General features: G+C 40.1%; 1 protein-coding gene across 9 annotated transcripts in view; it reads left to right on the forward strand.

Annotated features, from left to right (window-relative positions):
• The window catches only part of cacna1ab (calcium channel, voltage-dependent, P/Q type, alpha 1A subunit, b), a 164,050-nt gene that overhangs the window by 101,392 nt on the left and 44,558 nt on the right, over positions 1–18,100 (forward strand). For all 9 annotated transcript variants that reach the window (XM_084932139.1, XM_084932129.1, XM_084932135.1 and 6 more), the window contains exons 26-34: positions 7,856–7,955; positions 8,511–8,671; positions 8,994–9,131; positions 9,431–9,632; positions 9,731–9,895; positions 9,984–10,094; positions 10,418–10,501; positions 15,144–15,260; positions 15,353–15,418. In XM_084932139.1, coding sequence (XP_084788265.1) covers positions 7,856–7,955; positions 8,511–8,671; positions 8,994–9,131; positions 9,431–9,632; positions 9,731–9,895; positions 9,984–10,094; positions 10,418–10,501; positions 15,144–15,260; positions 15,353–15,418 — 1,144 coding nt within the window. The remainder of the gene's footprint in view (positions 1–7,855; positions 7,956–8,510; positions 8,672–8,993; positions 9,132–9,430; positions 9,633–9,730; positions 9,896–9,983; positions 10,095–10,417; positions 10,502–15,143; positions 15,261–15,352; positions 15,419–18,100) is intronic.

Consider the following 18,100-nt stretch of genomic DNA (forward strand, 5'->3'; position numbering starts at 1 on the left):
GCCCATTGCATGTCTTACTTAGTGTCTACATGAACACTTGCTGTGATGGACAGTAGACAGCATCACTAAGAGCTATGTTCATGATGTTTTAAGCAAAGAATTATGTCCTAAATATGGCATCTGTATCTGAGCAAATAGCTACTGTAAGGGAGTGTTCAGATTAAATATGAAGCGTGTTTTAGAGACAGCACCACTGCATGAAAACTTAAGAATGTGACATGAAGTGAAGCTTCTTGTTTTTGTTATTTTTTTATTTCAGAAAATCACAACAGCAATCCAACCATTTTTTTTGTTATGAAGAACATTTTTTAAAACAGGTTATATGAAGAAAAACAATAACTTAAGGAGAAAAGAAAATTTACTCATTTCTTTACTGCAGAGGTATCGAAAATAGTATCAAGTATTAAACTGGGATTGGTATTAAATCTGAAATTCTAGCATCCTGACAACCATAAAATGATGGCATGAGCTATACTTGATGAGAGTACTAAAGCTTTTTTGTTTTATCAAATTATTATTTTGTGGATTTAGGTTATCGATACAGATTACACAGATTAGACAGATCGAGCGCATTGTTAGATTAAATCTCATGCTAGCTGTTACCATATCCTTCGATTCTTTGATTAATTCTTGACACTTAATCACATTTGATCTTAATGCCAAAACTTGTGACACTTTGTACTGAGTCCAAAGACACAGAGTATACCAAATATTATATTCATGATATAAGGCCAGAAAGTAGAATTGTCACCCAATGTGAACAATTACTTGCTTCTTTTCTAAATCATCACAAAATCAGCTCAGCTCAACTATGTACAATCATTCATACATATCAATCAGCCACAAAATTTAACGAGCTAATAGGTGAAGTGAATAAGGTAGGAAAGAACTGCCCAGAGGTGTGTCTGTAAGAAGCCAGAAGCATTGATCTGGCTTCTAAATTCCCAACAAACCAAGAAAAGATCCATAGCTAACAAACATCCCAGGCTCTCTGAAGTCCCGTATCCTTCCCTTATTTTAGGAGGACAAAGAAAGGGCAACATAGTATTAGTTATGGTGTAGCTGAAGGGTGAATGAACACATATGCACTGGTCAGTATTTGAGTAGATGTTAGCTGACCAGGGAAGCTGCAGATGCAGGCAAATACAGCATAGAGAAAATAGGGTATCAAATTTAAGGCGATACTGTACAAATTGAACTTGTCACACTGTTGGTGAAGCACTGCAGCTATGGTATATTACAGATATTGTTCAAAACAAAAGGTGTACCCAGTTAATTTTTTAAGATTTTAACAAAAAATAATATTAATAGTAATAAAAATAGTAACTTTTTTATACCTAATTGATTATAAGGTCTTAATTGGTTTTACCTTTAAAAGCACCAATCCAGCACCACCTATGGTAAATGGCCTGTATTTGTATAGCGCTTTACTAGTCCCCAAGGACCCCAAAGCGCTTTACACATGCAGTCGTCCACCCATTCACACACACATTCACACACTTATAGTACCTGGGTTTTAGATTATTTTGGTTAGGCAAGGATAATGTCAAACACACACAAGTATAAATAGCAAAATATATAAATAGTAAAAGGTGACAATTTTCCACCACTTTAGAAAGAAACACAAACAATTGTTTCAGATGGATGATAAATTTGTAATGGCAAGTTAAAAATCAGTCCACTGCTGCACCCTCCCCAGCATGACTCGCCACTGAAAAGAAGATGCCTCCTGCCCCCCTGCACTGGTGTTCCTCCCCTCTCCTCTCCCCTTATTTACTTCTTGAATCACCCTTCCCGTTTCTCTTTAGGATGCTCTCGCACCATTGCCCCTCACACCTTCGCCTCCTCTCTCCGCCCTCTTTGTAGTTTTCTCCTTTGCCTCCCCAATCCTACCATCCGCTTCAGGGCTGAGCTACCAGACATTTTTACTTAAGGGGGCGAAGGCTTCACTCCCACCTGTGTAATTCCACTTTGACGCATGACATTCTTTAAAAGCAGGTACATCACAGAACCATTGTACAGAGGGTTTTTTAGCATGGTCGCAGTACAATGGCTTCGTATTTTTATGGGTTTTGAACACAACAACCACGCTTTTGGCACCTTTCATTCTCCAAAATAAATGCTGAATGATACAGTGTCATTAGTGAAATTTGCATGCACTCACAGTACACTGTGAAAGTGTCTTTCCTCTCCCGTTGACGGTGTGTGTGTCTGGGACAGTACACACAAATCCTGGTTTCTTGAGTGTCCGCTCGTGATGGATGTCCTGTGTATATATCTATGCGCTCTAACGTGTCAAGAAAACCTGGAACCGGCCACTTGGAAAGATTTAACGCCTTTCTCTTCTCCTGTGTAGATGTGCATGCAAAGCAAGCTTTGATAAAATCCCGCTAGATTTGATTGCAGATCTAATGAGGGCAATTTGTGCTGTAGGCCTGGTCTAATTGATCATTATGGTGTGATAAGATAAGAATTGGTGTAAATGGATGCAGCAATTGAGTTTCCTCCTCCAGCCGTGAAGGTAATTCTTCATAGAGATGGTAGCACAGCAGGCCGCAGCAAAAGACAGCCAGGAGGGAGGGAAGATTTGCATGTCTAGAGTCTCAGCAGGGGGCCTGATTCACAGAAGTGCTCTTATTATAACTGCAGAGCTCAGTGAGGTACCTGAGAGTAAAGCAGCGCTGATGGAATAAAAGGTACATTGCTGCAACGTAAGGAGGCACGAAGAGGCTCAACAAAACTATATTATTATATTTTATTTTAAAATGTAAATCTTTTACATTATATGTCATGTTACAGAATCTACTCTAAAGAGTTGTAGTATTATTTAATAATTACACAGCCCCCGTTTTTATTGCATTCGATTGGTTTGAGCCAAAATGTTCTAAAAAATATAAAAGCATTACATTATGTGCTTATATTATATTAGCATAATATATTACTATGATCCCAGACTGCTTCAATGAAGTCGATGTCTGAATTCAGATTCATGACTCCATAAGGCGTGTCGCCACTGATTTTCAGTCCAGTTCTTGTGTAATTTAGCACACCTCAGCCTTTTCTCCCTGTTTCCATGTCAAACTGTGTTATCTTTGGCTTTTTTAGTAGCTTCAGCTACAGAAATGTGAACAAATGATTTTAAAATTGTGTAGCCACAACACTGGTTTATTCCTTGAGTTAGGTGCTGTTTTTATCGGTGAATAACTCATAGTCAGTGTTAAGTGGTTTTACAAAGAAACCCCAAAATGTTCCTCTGAGAAAGGTCAGGTACAAGGACTGGACTTAAAATTGAGTATTAAAAAAGGAGCCGATGTTAAATAAAAACTTTATGAAATCTGCAGAAAGCCTGGGAAGTTATTTCTTAAGACCACTTGATAAACAGTTAAGTATAAAATGTGAGGTTGTTCATGTGTGTTACCATGAATCATTTATCATTTTTAAGGGAATATCTACAAAAAGCGATACAGCCCATTTTAAAAGACTCATTCCAGCACTGTTCCAGTGTGTTCCCTGGACAAAAACATAGCTCAGGAAGCTCAGAAAAGGAGCTCAGTTAAACAGAAAATATTAAGCTAAATCAAGTAAAGCAGCTGAAGTATTAATATCAGTACAATCCTTTCAAAGGACCGATGATTAGAAATCATTTTCCAGTTTGGTCAGCACTGAAAACTGTTGTGCTGATTTAAAAAATAAATAAAAAGAACACTTGCCAGTTGGTTTGGAGAATATGTGTTTGATTATTGTCTCAAAATGACAAAAAATGAAAAATATGAAAGTATTATTTTTTCAAAGGAATGAACGGTATCATGTGACAGCCTGTAGTGCGTCCTTCACAGAACACCACCAGTTTTTCTCAAAGGACTCGTACACCCTGTTGCAAACTTTCTTTTTAAATCTTTTTTTAAACTAGAAATTTTTTTTTCAAGGTGAAAATTTAAGACTGTAATTAAGCCAACATTGCCTAATGCTACAGAGCCCCAACGAGCCAAATGTAAAGTGGTTTTTGGCTCAATAAATATTCAGATCAATAATCATTTTAATATAATAAGCTTACATTAGGGTTGGACACATGGATAAGAAAATGGATGGATGGAATTTGCATTAGGTAATGCGATGTGTTGCTGGAAAAACAGAGTGGTGGTTACTGAAAATGGGCTTCTGTGTACCTATGTACATATTCCATTAAGAATCATAAGTAATATATGATTAGTGATTCCTTTAGTCATTAAGTATAGTGTATTTCTGATAAGTTACACTAAACTTTTGAGTGATATTCTAGCTGACAGGTATTTCGGTATCCCACTCAGTGTTTTTTATGGAGACAAGAGGTGGGCATGGAAAGGAATAATCTGTGTGCATGCGTGTCTGTGTTGATGGGTGGAGGGTGTGTATTTGTAATCGGGTATGCAGGTATGCCCATCTTGCTGTCCTTTTTTGTCTGTCTCTCATGTGAATGTATTTTTTCCTGTTTCTACCAAACCCCCTCTCTCTTGTGTCTGTCTTTGTTGGCCTCTTTGTGTATGTGTGTGTATCTGTGTGTGCGCGTGTGCTTGTGTCTTTCTATGTCTTTTTTCCCTTCCCTCCCCCTCTTCCTTTCTTTCTCGTCTTCTTTCTCTGTCTTTCTTGCTGTCGCTGTCCCTGACTCTTGCTGTCTCCATCTTCGGGGAAACTCAACAGGAGCGTCAGCGGGTAAAGTCCTTCCTCTGCCCTGCTCTATCCTGCTGTCTTCTTTTCTCCACCACCGGGTCAAATTGGCTTCTCTCTCTTTCTTTCTTTACTGTTCTTGTCATCCATACTCATTCTCGCCGTATCATTTCCACTTGTTCTCGTTTCCACCGCTGTGTCCACAAACCACAGGAAACCATCTAAACACCTCAGTAGATTTGACTTAAAGGCTTTGATTTGTAGCTCACTTTTTAACTGAAAAAAGCTCTAATACCTTGTTTAATGAACGCACAACTTAAAATTACCAGAACAATAGTATCAAAGTGACCGCTTTCATCTCAAGTAGACCGGACTGATGAAACTCTTCCTGTTAGTGTAAATAAGTTGAATCTCTAAGATATCTTAATATAAAAAACTAAGTGCATGACTCTTTGGGCTTAAATTGGAAGAAACAAATGTGCAAAATCACATAAAAACCTCTGGTGGCTCATTGGCCAGACTGTTCTGTAATTATAAATCAGAAAGCTTTTTGTTAATTCACAGAAAATAGCCTTTTTTAACTGTGAAAAAATATAAAAATAATATATAAAACTTAACTTTCTATACTAGTGAAAAAAATGGGTGTGTATCCTAGAAACACTGATACCTGCTGGAATTTCACCCAAAACGATTTTTTTTGTAACAGGGTGCAACCATAAATACTCAGCTCAACAGTTACACATTTTAGCACGCAACTCACTTTAGGAGCCAGCCCCGAGTGGTGGGTTAAGGAACTGCAGAGCCTAACCAGTAAATTAAGTCTATAAAAGATGCATGTAGCTACCATTACACCGGCCATTGTTTTGAAGCCTCAAGATGAGCGTTTTTGCCATCAGCAGGAAAGCCTGTAGAGCGATCAATAGTCCTTCTGTAGGACTAGAAGTCTTTTGCGTCCTGGTGGCCTTCAGATTAAATGTCACATTGGCTTTTTTTTTTTCACCTGATCGAGGCAGAGTCATGCAGAGCGTAAACAAGAAATCCACAACAAGTTGTCACTTTAATAGTTGTGACTAATAAATAACTATACATAAAAAATGTTAGGAAAATCTGTTTGTGCTTCATGTGCCAGAATATCGGCCAATATATTGGCTTTTGAACACACCAAATATCGGTATCAGTATCTGAAAATCAGTAAAACTCGAGTTCTTGGCTCTTCAGTGTTGTCTTCATTTTGTTCTGCCAGTTTCTAAAAAGAATACCAGATGATTTTTTTTTTTTATGTGGTTTTGCAAAATTTGCAACTCCCACGGGAAAACTTATTGTTCTACACCTTACAAACACCACTGCCAAGCTTCTGAGCAAGTGCATGCTGTGGCTCTTACACATCTGTTGGTCAGGAAAACCCATTGTGTTGAGTCTGGTATCTTTTGTTTTGTCACCCAGAAAATGTAGAATATTCGCAAGACTCTACTGGTGTAGTTGTGTTGCTACACAGATGAAGGTGAAATACAGGCTATTACTATAGATGTGCCTTTGGGCTAAATTAGGCAACTTTCTATCAATAGATAATGTCATAGATAACCCCACATTGAAATGCAAGACAAAGTATTTTGTGATATTTTTACATGAGAGTCGTCGGCCTCAAGAAGAGACTTTATAGTCCTTCACAGATCACAGGTGTTTAACTATATTTAACTTTATTCCGCTTTTTAACGAGCTCCCCTTTCTGTCATACATCATTTTACTTGGCAGAATACCAAAAACATTTAATCATATGTCAGTCATTAAACTAAAAGGACTGCTGCCTTTGCTATTATGCTAGTGTGCATGTGTGAGATCTTGTGCGTGTCCGTATGTGCAGGGATATTGTTAATTCCCAACACCTTTGGCCTTACTTGGCTGTACTCTAATACTCTAAGCTGCCTGGAGTCAACTTCAAAGGGGAATTCCTATTGATTATCGATTTAGTCCCGCTCTCTCACACACACGCACCTACACAAACCCTGTTGTGCAGACACGAAGAACTGCCAAGGCTCCGACTCAGTCAATCAGCAAAGAATTGAATTGTCTTGTGTTTTCTGTCACAGGAACTGAGTTCATAGTTAAAGAGCTCCCTCTTGATGGACGACCTCTTTTCTGCACTGGCTTGGCAAGCCTCCAGTGCCTCCGGCCTCTGGTTTTTGTCACCCCAAAGTGGCCCATCCACTTACTGTTAAGATCAACTGAGCTATTTAGTTCCTTGGCACCTCAATTTTTTCTTCACTGATATTGGTATATGGGTACACAAATCACAAATAAATGTTTAGCTATAGATTTCAGGCGTAAAACAAGCATTTAAAAACACAGGACTGAGAACGCTTGACTTTCAGCCCAAGATAATTTCCTCTGGTCACTTTCATGGCTCATTTAACACTCCTGGTGTTTGCTTGTGTTACGACATGTGATATTGTGTTCTGCTAGCAACGTCACATGTCCAAAGTGTCTCACATAGCCTCTGTCTACTGCCCTCGTCTCTTTTAAGAAATCCAAAACATGACAGCTGATTTTAACAAAAACGAAGCTATGTGAAACGTGTCGGAGACAGTCCATTAAACTTTAACAAATTCAGGATAATATCAAAAATAATCCTAGCCATGTAATACTTAAAGTTCACGTTTCATGCTGCCAAATCGAAACATCCATTTCTCCTGGAGAACCTAACAGCGCATGACTGAAAAAGAAAGAAAGAGGTTTGGCTGGGCACTCTGCCGGGAGATGCCTGTCAGTATGGAATGAGTGAATGTCTTGTTGTGTGATAGTGAAGATTTTAACAAAAGGTCGTGATGCTTCTCGATGTCCATGAAACCAAACGGTCAGACAACCGAACACGTTCTCTCCCACCGGTTTCATGTTTGACGTGCAGTTCAAAGTTTCTCTTTTCCTGCAGAAGAAGCGACTGTCCGCACAAATGTTATGTGTGTATGATTTTTATACAAGGCCGTATCATATGTTTTTGTTTTAGTTTTGCACACAGAAGTTATGTTTAAAAGATAAATTAAAGTTAATGGAAATGTCCCTCACCCCACCTCATCCCTTTATAAAATATAATTGTTGAATAATTTCAAAGGGTTTGGTAAGAGCTCTTTGTTTCATCCCATCAGTTCTCCACTTGGTGCTGAGATTGTTTTCTAACATTGTGTTTTTTTTTTGTCATTCCTTGGGTCAACTCTAGGGGGAATAACAAAAGTAAAGACATCAGTACAATCAAATCCCTTCGTGTGCTGAGGGTGCTGCGACCTCTTAAGACCATCAAACGTCTCCCCAAGTTAAAGGTAGAGACATTTGCCCATCACTTTTATTTTCCCAGGTGACATTATACTCACTGAATACTCACTGAATTCCTCCACTGTGACAAAATTGCTGAAAATGTGTCCAAAAGAGGGAAAAACAACATCTGTCAGGGGATCATAATCTTACAGGTTGTAAACTAGCTGAAATGTGTTACCCCACAGTGCAAAAACACTGTGATGATTTACAGACTTCCTGGTTTTAATTAACTATAGTTAATCACCCTTAACCGTGGGGCACATGGCTCCCCTGAGCCTGGTTCCTGGTTCTTGTTAAAAGGGACTTTTTCCTTCCCACAGTTGCCAAGTACTTGCTCAGACGGGATCATTTGATTGTTGGAATTTTCTGTCTATTACTGTATCATCTTTATCTTACAATATAAAACCACTTCAAAACTGTTGTTTTGATTTGGCGCTATATAAATACAAACAAATCTAATTAAATTTTAAAAATCTTTTCTAAAAGTTGTCTCTGCCATCTCCTAAGAATTTTCAGACGGCTTCATTACATTTGTAAATGTCTCCATCTCTGCCCTGCAGGCTGTCTTCGACTGCGTGGTCAACTCTCTGAAGAATGTGTTGAACATCCTGATTGTCTACATGCTCTTTATGTTCATCTTTGCTGTGGTGGCCGTTCAGCTCTTCAAAGGTCGCTTCTTCCATTGCACAGATGAATCCAAGGAGTTTGAGCGCGACTGCAGGTGGGTTCAGATGTTCTCTGTGGAGTCGATCTTTGGTTACCAAGAAATAAATGTTACAGTCTTTATGGCTATACTGCCACCTAGAGGAGCTTGCTCGGCATCATAATAAATTTGCTTTTTTCAATAGGAAAATGCCATTAATGAACGCTGGGCCAACCAACCAACTTATTATTATGTCAAATATAAACAAAGCAGAAATATACCTTTAAGTATGAGTATACATATAGCTATGGTGCTTTTGTGAACTTACATTTTTACATATTGGCTGATGTTTTTCATGTGTTTGTATTATTTAAAAAAACATGTTGTGCCATCTCACCAGGGGCGAGTACTTGGTATATGAGAAAGATGAAGTTAAAGCTGAAAAGCGGGAGTGGAAGAAGTACGATTTCCACTACGACAACGTGGCTTGGGCCTTGCTCACCCTCTTCACCGTCTCAACTGGAGAGGGTTGGCCACAGTGAGTGGATTACAAACACACACAGAAACCCACACACAAATAATAAACTCATTTTTTGATCAAATTTGTTACTGCTATACAAATTTTACTTTGTGACAGCGAGAGTTTTACTTCAGCACACAAAAAGTTTGTTTTCTCTTAAGCAACGTTTGTTGATATATGAAGTTCCTCTTGGTGCTGCTGTATGTAAATAAAGTGTAAAACTGAACTGAATGAGTGAAACTGAGCCACCGGGGATGATAATATATGTATCAGTACATTTTTATTTAGCCTTTTTCCTCCATCTCTCCTTTTTTTAGGGTGTTGAAGCACTCAGTGGACTCCACCTATGAGAATCAGGGCCCGAGCCCAGGTTACAGGATGGAAATGTCCATCTTTTACGTGGTGTACTTCGTTGTCTTCCCCTTCTTCTTTGTAAACATCTTTGTGGCTCTCATCATCATCACCTTCCAGGAACAGGGGGATAAGATGATGGAGGACTACAGCTTAGAAAAAAATGAGGTGTGGAGAGAGATTAAAGTTGCTTTGTGCTTTTTCAGATGTCTTGTGCCAAAAGTCAATTAACCGTAACACACCTCCCCTCTCTTCTCCTCATCCAGCGAGCCTGTATAGATTTTGCCATCAATGCCAGGCCTCTGACTCGCCACATGCCAAAGAACAAACTGAGCTTCCAGTATCGTATGTGGCAGTTTGTGGTATCTCCGCCCTTCGAGTACAGCATCATGGCTCTAATCGCGCTCAACACCATCGTCCTCATGATGAAGGTAGAAGTCACCCTCTGAGTGAAGTATAATGCATCATATGTCACTAATGCCGTTCTCATTGCTCTCCTGTCTATGTGTGTGTCTGTAGTTCGAAGGTGCATCGATAGTCTACAACAATGTCCTGAAGAACCTCAACATTGTGTTTACCACCTTCTTTTTCTTGGAATCAGTGCTCAAGATCATAGCATTCGGCCCTCTGGTGAGACTTTAAATGAAAACGACCTGCACACAAAAACACACTTTCCTTATGTAGGCTGACCCAGTCTATATGCACCAATATTTCATCCTATTATTCATTAATAAAGCAGGTTATTTTGGGAGACAGATCTAGATCATGTTTTTCTGGAGAAACCCAGAGTGCACCATGTGAAGCAGTAGTCATGCTAGCAGCCTCCTTTCGCCCTGTCTCTACTGTAACATCAGCACTATTGGATCGGGGCTCCTTACCTCCTTCTGGCTTTAGGTTGTGAAAGATGCAGATCTTTAAACATCTCTCGTTTTGTTGTCTTTCTTACCTGACAGAATTTCTTCAGAGATGCCTGGAACATTTTTGATTTTGTGTCTGTCCTTGGAAGCATCACTGACATATTAGTGACAGAATTTGGGGTAAGTGCTGTACGGTGTTTGGACCAAATGAACAATAAAGAATGATTTGTCGAATATAAAAGAGGCTCAGAGGAAAAGCCAGCTTTCTTGCACATGTGGTGACTGGCCTTTGGAGACGTCTGTGAAGTCCTTAAAATGAGGCAATCACTACCCAAGGCCTCACTGAAACCACTAACAGACAGAATTATTAAGTCATGGCCTGTATTAAAGCAATTTATTCATGAGATATTAAATTATTTTAGATGCAAGAGATATTCAATATTAAGGCTTAAGCAAGACTATGAGGAATCCTTCCATAAATCTTGCTTAGCCTTCTGAAGTCATCAGTCCATCATAGATAAATAATAGCTTCGGACTGATTTTTGGACTTGTCAGAGATCATTTATTAAAAGTAATCTGGATCAGTAGGTTGCCACCCAAAAAAGTGTCCTCACATTATGTAGATGCACATTTGCAAAAGTGGGACTTAAAGAAAAGAAGGCAGTCACTGGCCGCTCCTCCTATTATGGAAGCTACGGTAGATGGTGAACATTGTATCACGGTGCAACTGTTGTTTCTAGTTCATTTTGAACCTGTCTTCAGTGAGCAGTCTCTCGATGTTACCTGTGAGTTTGTTGGTACTTGTATGTGTAATAGTATGTACATATGAGTTAATGTAAGTGTGGATATGAGACCAGTACTTCAGTAGAAGTTTCAGCCTCTCTTCACTGTCCAGCTGTTGTATCATTTTTGCTTGGTGTGTTTTGAATTTGGCATCAGGCTTTCTTATACTAAGTCTTCCTGTCATTCACACTGACTAGATTAGCAGTAACTGTGCTAAGTACTGCCGTCTAGCAGTGTTTGCAGATGATTAAAAACACCCTCTGGCCGTGTTGGAGGGGCCACATTTGTGTGTGAACAGGCCTTAATTGACACCTATGCTGCTTCAAACAGTGAACTGATTGTTTCAGACAGCTGATTGATTTTTTGTCAGGATGCTGCCAGGTGGTAGCTGTTGAACTGCTGGTTACTGGCTCCGCAAGTAAATTTGAGCGTTCATAATAGCTAACACTTACTTTTATTGTGACTTTTCATACATAGCCAAAAACAGCTTTTGGTTAAAGTTAACTGAGCTGGCTGTATATTTGCAGAAAGAAAAAAAAACAATAAGATTATTGTTTTTCTCTTTAACATCTTGGCTTGCTAAACAGAATGGCACGAAACACCAGTCAACTCAAGAGCATCCCAGACATTTTCAAGTTAATGACTAAACACTAATGTATGTAGAGGTTGATTCATTTTTGTCTAGTTTTAGGATCTGGACAAATAATAACACTTCAAGTAAATATCCGGATTCTTCCGTTTGGTGTTTTAAAAGAAAGCTGTTGTTTCTTTTTTTCTTTCTTTTGTACAACACCAATACCAAAAAAGTTGGGACACTGTGTAACATGTAAATAAAAGCAGGGTGCAATGTTTCGCAAATCTCACAAACCCATATTCTAGCTGCTCAAGAGTCCTGGGTCTGCTTTGTCATAGTTTCATCTTGCACCCATGTTGTAGTCACAGCCCTGGCTTTGCTCACCTGCTGTACAAACCTGTTTGCAAGGAGCAGGAAATTAGAAGATAGTTGGCTTCAAAAGGGAGAGGAGTTTTTGTAGCTTATCTCTGTCAGTGAGGGCTTGTATAAGTTGTGAATCATGCACACCTACTCCACTAGTGTCAAAGAATAAAAAATATGGAGCAGCAAATTGCCTTTGACTTCAAATAAATGAACTTTGGTTAATGAAAGCTGGAAAAGAAGAGAGGCTGAACTTACTCTTTCCCAAATGAACTGCTGTTGTCTTGAAGTGTTTCAGTGCTTTTGTGATGACGCCCATATTGATTCTGTCTTCCTCTTCTATCTCTTCACATGCTTTCTTTAAACCTCTCTACTTTGTTGGCGCCCTACGCCCCTCCCACTCCCTCCTCCTCTGATAAAATCCATCCAATCAAAATGCACTATGAAATCCTTCATCGTGTTCTCCATCCATGCTGCACCATGACATGTGGTGGTGGTCCTGTGATGATGATGATGATGGTGATGGTGTGTGTTCCATGTCCAAATAAAACACACAACCAACACCCGCCAACCCACCCACTTACCTTCTCCCCTCCTCCCCCCAAAAATATCTTTCACCCACTCACATTTTACTACAAATGAAAACAAAAATCCTCCCATTCCTCTTTCTACATATTGGCATATGTAGAATCCGGTTGGTTTGTAATTTATCTCTCAAAAACTTTCTCCTGCATCTTCATTGACTGTGCACACCCTCGATTCATTTGTTGCTCCCCAGTCACCTGCTCTCTCATGGCCAGTCTTAACCCTGAACCCAGTGCATGCGCTTTCTGGATGTTGGACTTTTAAACTCTCTGAACTTCCTGGTCACAGTACTTCACTCATCCGTGGACTGAATGTAAAATAGTTCAGGTGGCTCCTGGGACTAAATTCTGAAGCCAGTCTTCTTCATTGATCTTCTTCACATCAGATCTAGGTGGGGTGAGGGGGTGGGGGGGCATGCTGGATATCTACACTTATAAGGACTTATGTGTTAGGGGGGGAAAAGGATACCACATTAATATATGGAAATGAAAATTATCAGGCTAAAGAGGGTTGAATTAAAAGACACTATAAAAATAAATAATGAGGCACGCTAGTCTATTTTAGTCAATTTTGCCAAAACTTTATTGCAGCAGCTCGAAATAGTACTCAGCAGTTTGTTTGGCCCCCACATGCTTGTATCCATGCCTGACAATGGTGGGGCTTGCTCCTAATAACAAAATGTCCTGGGGGATCTTCTCCCAGATCTGGACCAGGTCTGTGACCACTAATCACAGTCAGTTGCCGTCTTCGAAGCAAGTTAGGTGAGTCAAGATGGACTCAGTCAACTATCATTTTATGATTAAATGAGGTCACGTTAGCAAATTCATGCAGACTATTTTGAATAATACACCATGAAAATCACAAATCTGTTAATATCTACATACAGTGCTGTAAAAACATATTTGCCTCCCTCTTGATTTCTTATTTCTTGCATATTGGTCCCACTTAAATGTTTCAGATCATCAAACTAATTTTAATATTATACAAAAATATAAAATGCAGCTTTTAAATGATTATTTCATTTACTAAGGGAAAAACATTATTCAAACCTATCCTGCCCTGTAAAAAAACAAATTACCCCACTAAACCACACTAGACGCATTATTTCTGTAGTATTACAAATAGATTACATGTATTTGCTAACTTGACCCCAATAAATAGTGAAAAATGATTGCACAGTGACTCCATCCTATTGCCGTTCTGTTACCATCTTGATGCACCAAAGTTGCTCCAAAAACAGCAGCTGACCATCAGTCTAGTAACCATTTTACAGGCAACAAGCTCATAGCACATGGCCACCGTGTCATTACACCTGGGCCAAGATTACCAGGTGTTATCTTTTATATACAGTCTATAGATTCATCCATAAAATTTCCAATAGTTTGGTAAATTTCTTGCCAGGGTTACTGATTAAGAACACGAGGTGGACAGTTTTAAAAAGAATATTGCTTACAAGGCAAAGCCAAACTTTTCTATATTTGAATTTTGTAGTTTGAGATGTCTGCGTTCCTCACAAGAATGCATCACACACAAATGTATCAGAGTATTAAATCTTCAAATACAGTTAAAAGTAGAATCTGCACCAGTGGCCCTCTCTGGACTGCATGTCGGCCAGCTCCTTTCTCCTAAAGTATGCTGCCTGAACTGAGGCTGCTCTCTGGTCCTTCTCCCACGCCTTCCTCTATACCACCTCTTCCTCATCCTCCTCTTTTTGCCTTGCCTTTGAACGACAAAATGCCAGAGCCTCACCAGAGTTTGGCTGTTGTGTGTGAAATATTTTCTCTGTGTGACATGCCAAAAAAGCAGAAATAGGCTCAGTACAAATTCCCAAGGGCATTGGCAAAGATCCCAGCAGTAAGAATCACATATTTTACATTTAACTTAACAGTTGTTTTCAAAAGGGAACAAAAAATACCAAAATCTTTAGGACATACAGGCATCTATATCTTAATGTCACTCTAAATTAAGGTTTGTCAAATACCGATTGGTTGTTCTCCTCTAGAAACAACAGAGAGCAACCTAGCATCCTCTAGATGGGAGCAAACTCAAGCCATGCTCTGTTAGGGTTTGTCATTATGTGTGTGTGTGTGTGTGTGTGTGTGTGTGTGTGTGTGTGTGTGTGTGTGTGTGTCTGTGGTTGACAGGCACATTGCACTATGCTCCATCTGATGTGGCCTGCTTGCCCCCACCCTCCCCAGAGATCAGTGCATTTTGTTCTCTTAAAAAAACTGTTTTGTTGTATCAGATTGGATGATGACCTTTAAACTCTTAAAACTCTTCTTCTTCTTTTTTTTTCCTTCCTCCTTTTTTCCTTTCTGTCTTTTTTTCCCTTCAGCCTTTTTACTGAGAGCCGTTATGTTTGCAGTTGCATTCATTTAGTTGGTTTTGACTTCCCTTCTCTCTTTTTCTTTGTCCTCTCTTTCTTCAAGTGTTGATTTTGTTTTTTCTGTTTGTTAGAGGAATGCTGTGCAGGTGCGGCATACTCGGTGAAACTCACTGTGTTCTCCCTTTGTGCTCTAGAATAATGCCTTCAGTTTGAGCTTCCTGAGGCTCTTCCGAGCAGCTCGCCTTATAAAGCTGCTGAGACAGGGAGAGACCATTCGCATCTTGCTGTGGACCTTCGTCCAGTCCTTCAAGGTATTCAGTCAATAAATGACACAATCAAAAGGTATGCACATGTGACAATACACTTAATGGGACTAAAAAGTGTTTCCTATCTGCCATGCTAGGCTTTGCCATACGTGTGCCTGCTTATTGCCATGCTGTTCTTCATCTATGCCATCATCGGCATGCAGGTGAGTACTGCTTACAGAGTCCTGAGACTTTTACATTTGATGGGTTGGGACAGTTAAATGCTTCAGCAACAGTGTGAACAACACAGAATCTGTTCACAAAGGATAGAAGTGTCTATCCTGTATCCAAAGGTTTACTTACATTACACATCATAGAAGTGCAGTCACAGTACGTCTCATAAAACATGTCATATACATGCCTCAGAACCACTAAGGGAACACTTCATCATCACAGTGTGACACAAGTCAGTTAAACTTCAGGGATATCAGGCTGTCCGCAACTCTGAATTGGAGTGGAATAAAATGAATGGATGGAACCACCAAAAATATTGTTGCATCATAACTAACTAGACAGATTCATATAGCTGACGTTTGACTTTGTGTTTAACTGTGATGACCAAGTGTTCCTTTAAGTTTTTTAAACATCATAGTATAAATTGCACTGTAAAGTATACATACTAATCTCAAGTCAAAGGCAGGGTGAGGTAATGAGCTACTTTAAGCTTCAAAAAGTCATCACAAGGGTTTCATTATAGGTTTTTATATAGACGTAAAATCTGCAAAATAAGCTGGCGAATAAATACTGCAGTACAATATTAAAAATGCAAGGTGTGATCAAAATGTTTGCTGTAAGGTTGTCTGCTTCCAGCGGTGCTGCTGTTTCTGGATGCCACTGTGGGAGTGTCACTTTTGCATCTACTTTTTTGGGTCGAAATCGTCACATCTCAACTTAAATTTGCTTTTGAGAAAGAGGATAAAGTTGCAAGGGGGGAAATCAAAAATCTCCTGCCTTTTTAAAGTGCTGTATACCAGTGCGGTTCAGTTCTTTTATGGCTAATCTTCTCCCTCACATGTCTCTGGACAGTAGAAATCTGCACTGACATTCTGACCCTGTAGGATGAATTAACAGTGCACAGCCCCATGCATGTTGAACAAGCATGCATATTGTTGTACTTCTAACTTGAAGAGATCCAATCCAAATGAAGCAGGAGCGGCTGGTCCTGGCTCAGCTTCGGCACCTGGTGAGCTCATCACTGGACCCACTTCAGTTTGCCTACCAGCCTGGCATTGGAGCGGATGATGCCATCATTCACCTCCTACATCGTTCCCTCGCTCACCTGGAGACCGCTGGAAGCACTGTGAGAATCATGCTCTTTGATTTCTCCAGTGCCTTCAACACTATTCTTCCCTCGGTCCTGAAGGACAAGCTGGAGAACTCTGGAGTGGACCATCCACTCTGGAGTGGACCACAGTATGTGAGGACTCAGGGCTGTGTGTCGGACAGGGTCGTCTGCAGTACGGGGGCCCCACAGGGAACATTTCTGGCTCTGTTCCTCTTCACCATCTACACTGCAGACTTCTCCCACAACTCCACCCAGTGCTTCCTGCAGAAGTTCTCTGATGACTCTGCAATAGTCGGCCTCATCACTGATGCGGACGACAAGGAGTACAGAGGACTGACCCAAGACTTTGTGGACTGGTGCCAGCTGAACTACCTCCAGATCAACACCAGTAAAACCAAGGAGCTGGTGGTAGACTTCCACAGGCACAAACATCCTCCACTGCAACCACTGAACATCCAAGGTATGGACATTGAGCATGTGGACAGCTACAGGAACCTTGGTGTTCATCTGAACAACAAACTGGACTGTCTCATAATTCAGACGCCCTCTACAGGAAAGGGCAGAGCAGACTGTACCTGCTGCAGAGACTCAGGTCGTTTGGCATGGAGGGCCCACTCCTGAAGACCTTCTATGACTCTGTGGTGGCCTCAGCTATCTTTTACGGTGTGGTCTGCTGGGGTGGCAGCATCTCTGCCGGGGACAGAAAGAGACTGAACAGGCTGATCTGCAGGGCCAGCTCTGTTCTAGGATGCCCTCTGGACCCAGTGGAGGTGGTGAGTGACAGGAGAATGGCGGCTAAGCTGTCATCCCTGTTGGACAACATCTCCCACCCCATGCAGGCGACTCTGACAGCACTGAGCAGCTCCTTCAGTGGCTGCAGCACCCACGATGTGGGACGGAGAGATTTCGCAGGTCTTTCCTCCACACTGCTGTCAGACTCCACAACAAAGACTCCAACTGATCAAACACACACATCCACACATGTGCAATAACACTAAGTGCAATACTCTTTATCTGACAAAGTTGTATTTTTACTCAGTTGTATTAAGCATTTTGTATTCTATTTTTATCCTATTGTATATTTTATTCTATTTATTCTACTGTATATAGTATTTTATTTTATTCTATTCTGTACAGTTGTGTACAGTATTGTAATTTTTGCTATATAACTTTTGCACTGTCCACTTCCTGCTGTGACAAAACAAATTTCCCACGTGTGGGACTAATAAAGCTTATCTTATCTTATCCCTGGAGTCTGTCCACAGATGCAACAGATGATAACGAAGGGGGGGGGGTCATCCAAATTAAACCTTGTGCATTTTTTGTTTGTTTATTTGTTTCCTTTTAAGGGTTTAGTCATAATGCAATACATATGAATAAAGAAAATGTTTTTAAAAATGGAAATATTTAGTAGGAATAAAACTTAAACGACTAAAATGATGTACAAATTGACAATTCAAAGTCGAGTGCTGCAGAATATCTATTGTTGATGTGTTAATGTGCTGAAAACGCTGCAACAAGGCAGTTCCTGTTGTAACGACGTTGCCTAAACTTCTTGATT

The sequence above is a fragment of the Perissodus microlepis genome, chromosome 6, assembly GCF_051167445.1.
Source record: "Perissodus microlepis isolate ML-2025 ecotype Zambia chromosome 6, ASM5116744v1, whole genome shotgun sequence".
Lineage (NCBI taxonomy): Eukaryota > Metazoa > Chordata > Actinopteri > Cichliformes > Cichlidae > Perissodus > Perissodus microlepis.